General features: G+C 39.3%; 1 protein-coding gene across 5 annotated transcripts in view; it reads right to left on the reverse strand.

Moving 5' to 3' along the window:
• The window catches only part of anks1b (ankyrin repeat and sterile alpha motif domain containing 1B), a 227437-nt gene that overhangs the window by 16686 nt on the left and 198532 nt on the right, over positions 1-12219 (reverse strand). For all 5 annotated transcript variants that reach the window (XM_062064802.1, XM_062064805.1, XM_062064803.1 and 2 more), the window contains 4 exons: positions 4485-4592; positions 4198-4401; positions 3237-3362; positions 2875-2946 (listed from right to left, as the gene is read on the reverse strand). In XM_062064802.1, coding sequence (XP_061920786.1) covers positions 2875-2946; positions 3237-3362; positions 4198-4401; positions 4485-4592 — 510 coding nt within the window. The remainder of the gene's footprint in view (positions 1-2874; positions 2947-3236; positions 3363-4197; positions 4402-4484; positions 4593-12219) is intronic.

A 12219-nucleotide genomic window follows, 5' to 3' on the forward strand; every position in this document is an offset into this window, starting at 1 on the left:
TTTATGAAGGGCATTCCTCAAAAGGCCTGGTGTCAAACATAACAAGGAAACATGACAAATAATCAACAATGGAAGCCGTATGTCGACTCCCAGTTGTCATTTTTCAAAAATGTCAGCAGCAATATGACTAAAACAATTTATAATTTCAATTATTTGTGCAGATTGCTTAGTAACAACATTTCCCTAAAATATATTTTTTAAACACTATACTATAAATATTATTTTAGAAATTGGACTAATAATTTCCAATCTTTCGGCATAGTCAATAAGAATATTTCTCCAAAAGACGACTTCTACTGACTAAGAATAGAAGTACAGTGGTAGCTGGCGATACGAGTGCCCCATCTTACTTGTTTTTTGGGTTATGAGTCGTCTCCCGGCTAATTGTTATGCTTTAGAGGTTGCTAGCAAATATTCAGGTTACGAGCTTCACCGCCACTAGTTGCCGTACTAAATGTCACAGTGAACCCCAAAACATCCGGTTTTACTCGCTGGCATTAGCTTATAGCTAGAGATGGACATAACTTTGTTTTTCCAAGCATGGAAAGAAAGAAAGCGAGTGTAAGAGACGGTGCTGAGAAGAAGAAGTGGATGATATTCATTGAATTAAAGAAATAAATCATCAAAACACATCAGAATATGTAGCTAGCTAACTGGATGAAGGAGCGTAGCACTGGTAGTCTGCACCATACTGAAGCAGAGTGAGTCAATAACGCCAGCCAAGGATGTTAAATTGATATCTGATCGACGGACATTTATCCATGAAAATATGGAGAAGCTGATGTTGGTGTGTTTGACTGAGAAGCAGCCGAGGTGACGCAGACTCTCCAAGGCCAATACTGTACATTATTATCACATTACTTCATAAAACTATTGTACTACATTATATTATCGTATTGTTTTTACATGTTAAACGTGCAGTTTTGGGGGGCAAGCACCAATTTAATAGATTTTAATTCATTTCAATTGGCAACGCCATTTTACAAAAAGTTTTTCGAGGTACAAGCTGTGTCACGGAACCAGTTAAACTTCTGTCCCGGGGTACCACTCACTATACTGGACATTTCACTAAATTGTTGACATTTTTGTCTTCTACAGGAAATAAAATGTATAAATGCGATCATATTAACTGTGATTTATTTTTATTTTTATAGAGCAAATTGTCCTGCACGTCTGATTGTATATTTGATAAATACAATGTAAAAGATTTAGACAACCTCACATTTAATCCTAGAAAAATGGTTTCCTGTTTCCATTAGACTTTACCATTCTTAAAAATATATATATTTAGAATTCTCACTTTACTGGTGTCCCTGTGATTCCACTCGGACCAGTTCCCCTAACACGTTACCCCCTCGGAAAAATATGGACTATTTCTCAAGTCACACGGTCCACAGGAAGTTGCATCGTTCACATCCCCTGCAGGCCATACCGTAGGAAGAACTAAAGTGAGTTTACTCATTTATTTTCATGTATATTTGTTGATATTTCAATTAAGACTGTGCGTAAACAATCTCAGCACAGTCCTGTAACCTAAATATTTTGTTTACATTATTTGCTTGTTTCAATTTTTTTTTTCTTGAATCATTGTAATGTGCCAAACATGTTATTAGTGTAACTACCATGTGGCAATATTTCATGTATTTGCTAATTCCATGCTAAAAAATCACTCCTGTTACCTTCAGTCCTGTTCCTTAACTGAATCCTTAGGAACCTTTACGAAAATGAAATGAAGTTACACATTTGGAGTAGTTTGATATGTGTATTATCATATTTATAGTTTAAAAAAGACCGAACGTTAATGGGGTTTTTTCAACAATAAAATGTCCGCTTCAGGGTCAAGTTTCAAGTTCTATAATTACTTTTCAAATGTCTTAATGGCTTTGTGCCTTCTTGTCTATCTGACCTGCTTTTACTGTATCAACCCACGCAGATCATGAAGTCCTCTGGCTCTGACATATTATATTTACCAAATACCAGAACAGAGACCCACGGTGAGGTGGCATTTAGCCACTATGGCCCCCACCTGTGGAACTGCCTGCCAGTGAGCCTCAGGACTGCAGACACCTTTTTAATCAGGCTTTTTACTGAGCATACTAAACGCGTATGTTTTTTTTGAGTATTTATTGTGTTACTATCTTAGTTATGAATATTACGACCATTATTCTCTCAATGTTACATTTTTATTAACTTATTAATGTATTATTTATGTTTTATTTTTACACATATTTTATCATATGTTCTGTACTATTATTTTAGATGGCATTAACCATTATTCTCTCAATGTTACATTTTTATCAACTTATTAATGTATCATTTATATTTTATTTTTACATATATTTTATCATATGTTCTGTCCTATTTTTCTAGATGGCGTTAATTTTACTTATTCTCCAGTGTGGACGCCTCAAAGGTGGTGTTTTTCCTCAAATCCTCAGTGCCATGCCATGTTTTGTTATTGTCAATAATGCTGTGTGTATGCATTTTCTTCTTTTTGTACAGCACTTTTTGTTTACCACTTGCCTGTGTATGAAAAATGCTATATAAATAGAGTTTTGATTTTAATTGATTTGATGTATACTATTGTAAAAAAATAATAATAATAATTACCTGGATCAATAATATTCCTCATTATTGGAAAACCTATTATTGTGTATATGATTTACTGAAGAAAAAAAAAAGTATTCATACAAACAGACTATACTAGACCTGCTTTATGAATAGTGTACATGAAATAAAGATGTTAATCAAATTTACAACAAAAAGTGTATAAAATCATCCATCCATCCATCCATTTTCTACCGCTTATTCCCTTTGGGGTCAAATAACATCAAATACATGATGGAATATTCTGGCATGCCGATCTGTACCTACCCTCATCTTGGCACAAGCGTCATGCGTAGACTCGGTGCCTCTCAGCTCCTTCACCAGCATGGAGCCCAAATACTGTCCCAAAAAAATAGAGAAAACCAAAAAAAGCCAGTTGCGTTAGTGAGGAGGATGCTGGACTAATCTTAAAATTTCTAATCCTGAGCAGATGGTTTGTCACATTGGAGATACAAACACAGATGTAACGCTGCAGATTAAGAGATTAATGTTCACATTTAATCCACTTTGACTCGACGGGCTGCGTGTCCTCAATAAAGTCAAGTCCCACTTTGTCCACCATGGATGGACACAAGCGGGAGGAGGTAGACACACCGCATGACCATATTTGGAAGGGGAGAATAACTCACGTAGGCTTCGTAGTCGCACGACTGAAAGATGAGTTTTTCGGGGTGGTGCTGCCAGTACTGCACCGGCGTGGATGAGGTGGCCTCGTTTGGTGGCCGCAACGTTATTGGCTCGCACCACTCGCCTGCCTGCCAATCAGAAACCGGAGCCAATCAGGCGTCAGACAGAAGAAGACGGTTAAAGACAATATTTACGTATAGCAGGGGTGTCCAACATACGGCCTGTGGGCCGGATCAAGCCAGCAAACGAGAGTTGATTTTGGTAAGTATAAAAATTAGCTGACATTTTTGAATGAAAGAAACTTCTCTTCTAAATGTGTCCACTGGATGTCACAATAGAAATGTGTTTGCAGGAGTGCGCATGACTTCAGAGGGGGCGGACTGGGGACACATTATCTGGGCATATGCTGAAATAACATGTATCCCCTTCTTACTTCATGTGTGATTCATGAAATGAGTCCAAATTCACAAGTTTTCTTGTAGATGATGCTACACACGTACAGAATAAACCACATGATGTTAGTACATCAGTTGAGGAAAATGAGTAAATTACATTATTATCATCCTGTAAACTGATTTTGATATTACTATTTATTACATCTTCTGATAGATTAAAATTGTAAACCAATGAGAGCATTTTAAAACTCTGCCAGACTCACACCTATTTTTGACTGATGAACATTATCACATCATGTATTCAGAACTTATAAATCACGACAAATGAAGATAAGACTACTATGAACAGCAACAAGAAAGTGTAAAAAAAACAACAACATTATGATTTGTATGTTTTCAGATTGTGCTTGTTCTATTTTCAAACAAAGAAAACAATCTGAAGTTGTCTCCAAGAAGTTGAATAGATTTCCCTCCATGTGGCCCCTGAGCTAAAATGAGTGTGACACTCCTGACGTATAGTATTGTCTACCTGTATGTCGCCATAAAGTGCTGGATCCATGTCGCTTACCATGCTGACTTGGGCCATTTGCCGCTCCAGTTTGGACCGCGGCACGTCGTCAAAGTAGTTGTCGTTGCTGCGTTGTCGGCGCCGCGCATCCGCCTGCATGATGAGGTGCTGCACGTCCAGCGATCCGCCGGGGATGCCCGCCGTGTACGCTGCCGGGCACACCGCCGGGCTGAGCTGGGGGGGCGTGTGGTTCCCGCCGGGCTCCTGGGCGGGGGGCAGAAAGAGTGTGTTTTTTGTCATCTGGCGAGCCTCCACTTCGGCTTCCACTGGGAGTTAGACGAACTCACCCGTAGGGAGATGGCCCGCGGAGGTTTCTGGGGCGTGTCCTCGAGTAGCCGGTCGCCCAACGAGGCTAAGATCCGCTTCCTGTGGCCGATGAGACTAATCTTCAGAACCTGAATGCATCACAGAGACAGACACAATACGTCATCATCATACCTCTTTGTTCCCAGGTGGCCTTGGGGCGATTCGGGGCCCGCAGCTCTTTTTAATTGGCTCACTGCTCGCCTTTTTTAAACTTCTCCCTGTCAAGGGGTCGCCACACCGAGTCAGTTCTTTTAATGGTTGTGAGTTTGTTTCTCACAAATACCCTTTCTGACGCAACCCTGGCAGGGAATCAAACCTATGCCCTCTGCCTTGCTTGTTGACACTAGGGATGGGCGATATGGCCTAAAATCTATATCACAATATATATTGCAGCCTCTTGCAGTAGCATATCAATTTCACAATGTATTCATTGGTATATGAACGGTAATAGAACAGTAAGTAATAGGTTTCTAATTTGGCTGCTGTTGTATGTAGTAACATTGCATCATTTCTCAAAACTGTTATTATTCTGCTGCTGCCACCTGCTCAGTGGCCTTGTGGTTGGAGTGTAGGTAGGTCGTGGGTTCAAACCCCGGCCGAGTCATACCAAAGACTATAAAAATGGGACCCATTACCTCCCTGCTTGGCACTCAGCATCAAGGGTTGGAATTGGGGGTTAAATCACCAAAATGATTCCCGAGCCCAGCCACCGCTGCTGCTCACTGCTCCCCTCACCTCCGAGGGTGTGGAACAAGGGGATGGGTCAAATGTAGAGGGTAATTTCCCCACACCTAGTTTGTGTGTGACTATCAGTGGTACTTTAAATTTAACTTTTAACTTTAATTTACTTGATAATTTACTCCTCATAGGTGATTACTTTTTACTATAACGCGGTTACATCTACACTTCTAGTCAAATGTAATAGGCAGTATTTCTTCTGTTGTTTGGATACTTTACATCAGTTTTGGGCGATATTACAATTTTAGGTATCCATCAAATACAAAGTATTGTTTGCACAGGGCAGGGCCGGCCCGTGGCATAGGCCGTATAGGCAAATGCTAAGGGCGCCGTCCATCAGGGGGCGCCACGCCAGTGCCACAAATGTTGGAGAAAATAAAAAAATAAAAAAAGTTGGTGCTATTATTTCTAAATACAAAAAATAATCCCACGTTAATTAAAAAGCAAAGTAAAGCCTATTTAATAGAAATATTATTTGTTACAACATAACCCCCCCCATCCCCCCGCACGGTGCGCCCCCTCCCTTCCCGTATCATGACTCTTACCACATCAAAAAATCAACACAAGATGTCATAACGGCCAAAACTGTCAGGTGCCCAGGGAAGAAAAAAGAGAAAAGAAGAGGAGAAACGAGAAAAAGACAGAGGTAGCAGGTAGGTAACGTTAGCCTACATGAAATTATTTGTCTGTTACAGAATGTGATAGTAACCTGGCTTTTTAGCATTAAGCTAATGTCACATGATTCGGCAATTGCTAATCAATAAATAGCTAGTTCTGTTTTAACGTCGGGTTAATATTGTGGAGGGGGCTAAATTGTTATGGAAAATAATAATGTAACGTTAGGTAATTACAGTACTCCCACCTTACATTCCTCAGGGACATTTGTATTAGATCTTTTAAGCAGGTGTTTTTTGTTTACATTGTTATTGCCTTCTGGTTAGCTAATGTTTGCCCTGCAGGTAATAGTCACTTTTCCACCCCTTTATATATTAGGTATAGTTGTAAGCCTAGTTGTTAAGTGCACATCATTAATGTTAATTAAGCAATATCACATGAGAGGGAATGCTGTTTTTTAATTTGAGCACTGCTGTGATTCGGTTAAAGATAATCATAACATAACATTCTCATATAATATGTTAATTTGCTTTAAGTAAAAAAAAAAGGTCAAAGACAAAGCTATTCGGTTTCTTGTGAGTATATACACTTCATGTGGGGGGACGCCACCTAAAATCTTGCCTAGGGCGCCAGATTGGTTAGGGCCAGGCCTGGCACAGGGGCAGTATGGGTCATACCAAAGGTCATACTTCAAATTTTGATGATTCCATTTTCCAACAAAACAAAGGATAGCGGGGTAACAATATTAATCAGTATTATTCTGATATTATTTCCTTGTTTCTTTTTGTTATGTATAATAAAGTTAGTAGTGCAAAATAAGTAAACAAAAGCAAACACTACTATTGGTTCTTATTTCCTGAGTTCAACAATAACTAAAACGACAAAAAAACGATTTTGTTATCATAAAAACATAAATTTAATCGCTGCAGTATCGACAACATACTGATAACTTGGTATCGTTACTGTTAATATCTGTATTCATCCGCCCACCCTTGTTTACATTCAAGCGCTCTAGCTTAGTCCTCAAGTGAAAATGATCGTCAGTTCATCCATCCATCCATTTTCTACCGCTTAAAAGCAGTTTATTTGCCACCATGAATTGAGAGGACTAGTGATTTAGACGCTGCACCGAGCAAGGACATTAGCCGCTAGCAAGGACGCTACATTGCGTTAAGGACATTTTGTTCCCTTGTCAAATTTGCGGGACACAGCTAGAATGTGTCATCAACATGCATTATCATGATATGACGACAGTATTAATAGCGCTATCGTCGGCCAAATGTGTATCATTTATATCGTATATTGTTTATAATCACATAACCCTAATTAATTTATATGCCAAGAAAGGTGTTCAATATGTTTAAATGTTCATTTCTACATTTTATTCATCATTTATGTGCAAGTAAAGTGTTCCTGGGTGACGGTTGGCATCTATTGCTACAGAGCATCATCAGAGTTCCGGAGTCTAACAGCTTCCGGAAAGAACACAAAGGAATAAGGAAATCATTTTAATATTTAATTTATATTGGTACAACGCCATTCTGTATTTGTGTTGGATTACTGCTGTGATCAAACATTTCATCATTTAATGATCCTGAGTATGAACATTGGTATGACCAATACTGCTCCTGTAACTACTTGGTTATTTTATACCTTAGTTTGCAGTATCACCCAAAACTAATGTTTCTATTATCATTTATATGCCAAATAATATTTTGTGATATACATCGTTATCATAAGAGATTGCAATATTTATCACGATACAGGTTTTACGCTGTGTTGCCCATCCCTAGTTACATATTACTCACACGGACAAAGTCTCAAAGGCAGAAGCATAATAGAATGAATCCAGTAACAAACGTGTCCATATCATTCAACTTTAACATACGGGGTCGTATTATAATTTTTTTTTCCTACTTGTAATACACTTCCTTGTGGACAACATAACATGTAATGGTGGTTCTTTGGACACAATTTTGCATAGATTAAGTTTTACAGGACTGTTTTCAAACCGCTTTCTGCCTGTTTCTTCAGGATGCGCCGTTTTGTGGGCTGTCTTAGTTACGTGCCTCCACTTTGACAGTGTCTTCTTCTCATATGGAGTGTACTGACAGATACTAATTTGAACTATACGCTACTTTGTATTAGAAATGTCAACAATGGTGGATGTATGTGCATGTATGAGCCACAACAAGAGGTTATAGAAAAATAAATTACTTTTTGACTACAATGGCGGACTCGCCTAAAGCTCTTTGGGTAAAACTTTACCATGTATGGAGATGTCCGCTGATGTCACCAATGGGAAAAATGTCAAAAATTGGGGCTTGTTTGGAGGAAATATAAAGGAAGGCAAGTTTGATTTATAAATATCTCCGCTAGGGCTGCATGATCAATCAAAATGTAATCAACATAGAGGTTTTTATTAATGCGGTAAATAACCGCAAGAGGCTGAGGTTTTCGTTTGTTTTTTCATCCGCCCTCACCGGCGTTTGAGTGACAGCCATGTTCCCCCATCAGAATTGCTGAGCCTGGCGTTTGTTCGTCTTTCGCTTCAAAGAGGAAGAAATATGTCTTACTTTGTGCATCGCTCTTAGCACATCTATGCAACAGTGGAATTAACTGAACAGAGTGACCCCTCTTTTCAGTCATTCAAAATCTTTGTCTCGGCCGAGACGAGAGCGGGCCGCCGCCACCAACACACACACAGTACAGAGAGCAAGGTAACACAAATTAGGAGGAAAAAATTAGATTATAGAGCCAAATGTCCCATTGTGGGAATGTCCATCTTCAAATGAGAAGGGTGATATGAGCCCATCAACATGGAAGAACGAGTAAAAATGCCGCCGTGATCAAGTAATGACAATAAACAAAAAAGACAACGTCCGACCTAATTTTTCCAACTGGGGAAAAATGCGTTTTAAGATGTTCAATATTTATTAAAGTTACAAAAATGAGTCCATTTAATTTTTGTTTGTGTATCTATTTAGAATGAAAAAGTTATTTACTTTTCAATTACAGTACAATGGTCAACAATCCTATGGTAATGAAGAATAAAAGTTAACTATATCCTTTTAAATTGTTACTTGCATTAACATTACCGGTATATATTATGATTACCGTATTTTCCGGACTATAAGGCGCACTTAAAAACCTTTTTTTTCCTCAAAACTCGACAGTGTGCCTTATAACCCGGTGCGCCTAATGTAAGGAATACGTTTGGTTGAGCTTACTCACCTCGAAGCTATTTTATTTGGTACATGGTTTAATGATAAGTGTGGCCAGTAGATGGCAGTCAAACATAAGAGATAAGAGACAGCACTATGATGGCAATATGTCTCAAGTAAACAACACCAACATTTTAAAATGTTCCATTGAAAATATAGAACATTACACACAGTGCTCAAAAATCTATCAAAATGTTTCAGTACGACTTTGGTAAGCTATAAAGCCGCACCACTTGAAGGATTGTCAGCGCATTAAACATACAAGTATTATTATGGTGTGTATGTATAACGTAAGACATTATCTGGTGTTTTGTTTCGCAATATTATGCAAAAGCAACTTTTTTTACCTTCTGGTACCTGCTGATCTGTATTTGCGATCTGCATAAGTCCTGAAAAATTGTGCGTGTCCACGAGTCGATAAGATTCTTCTTTTTCTCTATCTTCTTGTTATGGGACATTCATCCTCCGCTGTTGCCATTTCTAATATAAAGTAGTGTAAAGTTCTTACTTATATCTGTCAGTAAACTCGCCATGAAAGCGCTAAAACATACCGGTATAGTGAGTTTACATTATTCATCCAAGGAACTTTAGTTATTAGAGTTCCGGCTGGACGGTTTTTCACGGGACACATTTCCCGTGTTGTTGTTTCCGGTTGAGGAGATGCTGCTACGTTGTTGATTTAAGTAAAGTCTGAATGTCATTAAAACAGTTAGCTCCATCTTTTGACACTTCTTCCACTCCCGTCCTTGCACGCTACACCGCTACAACAAAGATGACGGGGAGAAGACGCTGCCGAAGGTGAGCCACGTAAATAAGACCGCCCACAAAACGGCACATCCGAAAGCGACTGTCAGAAAGCGGCTTGAAGATGATCTGTAAAACATAATCTGTACAAAATTTTGACCAAAGAACCACCATTACATGTTATGTAGACCACAAGGAAGTGTTTTACATTTAGTAAAAAAAAACAAAAAAAAAACATATTTTTCGGATTACAAATCGCAGTTTTTTTCATAGTGCGAATTATACTCTGGAGCGATTTATGTGTGAAATTATTAACACATTACCGTAAAATATCAAATAATATTATTTATTTCATTCACGTAAGAGACTAGACGTATATCAGCAATTTGGCGGGGGCGGGTCATGGCAGAAGTGCATTGTGAAAAAAAAGATGCTACCTGCTACTACTTCCGTACCTATGAAAATTGATCATTTCAACATTGGCGGTAACTTATAAAAACTGAGAAGGGCTTCAAGGCAGTCCTGCACAACCTGTGGGAGCAGTGGATGATGGATGGAGAGCACAGCTTCACGGCAACCGGGAGAATGCGCCATGCAACTTTTCTGGATGTCATTGGACGGACCAACAAAGCATGGGCTTCAGTGACAACCAAAACCATCCTGTCCGGATTCAGAAAGGCTGGAATAATTGGAACTGCAACTGACGATGACTCTGACGTAAGCGACGTACCGATAGAAGAGGAAGCGGCGCATTGTCTACCTTTGGAGTTGGCAGAGTTGTTTAGAAGATTTCATGGGATTTAGCGATTAGGAGTGACAGATTGTTTGGTAAACGTATAGCATGTTCTATATGTTATAGTTATTTGAATGACTCTTACCATAATATGTTACGTTAACATACCAGGCACGTTCTCAGTTGGTTATTTATGCGTCATATAACGTACACTTATTCAGCCTGTTGTTCACTATTCTTTATTTATTTTAAATTGCCTTTCAAATGTCTATTCTTGGTGTTGGATTTTATCAAATAAATGTCCCCAAAAAATGCGACTTATACTCCAGTGCGACTTATATATGTTTTTTCCTTCTTTATTATGCATTTTCGGGCGGTGCGATTTATACTCCGGAGCAATTTATAATCCGAAAAATACGGTAATATGACTCCTTTAATGCGCCCTATAATCCGGTGCGCTTAATATATGAAAAAAGATCAAAATTAGACAATTCTTCGGCAGCGCGCCTTATAATCCGGTGCGCCCTATGGTCCGGAAAATACGGTACATTACCTTATCATCATTTATTATTTCTTCAGTTTTTCAAAGTCGTGCAGCCCTAATCTCCGCCATGCCTCCATGGTTTGATTTCACATTTTTGGGATTTAAAAAAGTTGGTTTGGCATAATAGGTCCCTTTAAAAACAGCATAAATCCATCCCAGGCATTTGGTAATAAAATAGATTAGTGTTTATCATGCTTACCTTTGTTCTCTGTTTGACTAATTTCACTTCAATCAATCAATCAATCAATGTTTATTTATATAGCCCTAAATCACAAGTGTCTCAAAGGGCTGCACAAGCCACAACGACATCCTCGGTACAGAGCCCACTTGATCCAAACTTTTCGAACAATCCACACTGAAAAATAGTTACAGTACGTACAATACCTGCTGATATGGTATCAGGCCAATACACGTACTGTACATCCTAACCTTCCGCCATGTTGTGATGATTCCTGGCTCCTAATGAATGAATGATGGATAGAAACATCACTGTCCTGCCATGCAGCCATCAAAAGCGCAGCATGAGGCTCCCCAAGGCGCTTATTACACTGTCACACACACACACTTGGACGCCAATGAAAGGCTTCATTGTTCCTCTGGTCACCAGGCGTCCTCTGACTGTGCCAGTTACCGGCGTTTATTTTCCAAATAAGACCAGCGGGAACACGGTGGCCTCCGACGACTACGTTTGGTGGAACAGACCTCTGCACGGTGTGTGTGTGTGTGTGTGTGTGTGTGTGCGGTTGTGTTCTAATTAAGCTCAATGTCCTGAGTTACACACACTTTACTGTGATCGCTTTATAACAACACAGCAGAAAAATGAAGTCGTTAGACAGACTTAGTCGTTACATGTGTGTTCTGTATTCTTATGTTGACACAGATTGGGACGCTTGTTAAAACACTTAAAAGAACATCACCGTCACCGTGGCAACGCACAGCAGCATCAGAAGCAGGCCCGGCTTGCTAGAGCGCGCAAGAAGGTGTTAGGAACGCCGCGTCGTTCCCGGCAAGCTAACACTGCGGCGCAACGTCGTTTGCATGTTAATGACTTGTAAAGCGCCTTCACTCTGCCGCATTCACCCAAAACATGGAAGTCACCGTGATGTAATCGGCGGTGT

The sequence above is a fragment of the Entelurus aequoreus genome, linkage group LG12, assembly GCF_033978785.1.
Source record: "Entelurus aequoreus isolate RoL-2023_Sb linkage group LG12, RoL_Eaeq_v1.1, whole genome shotgun sequence".
Taxonomy (NCBI): Eukaryota; Metazoa; Chordata; class Actinopteri; order Syngnathiformes; family Syngnathidae; genus Entelurus; species Entelurus aequoreus.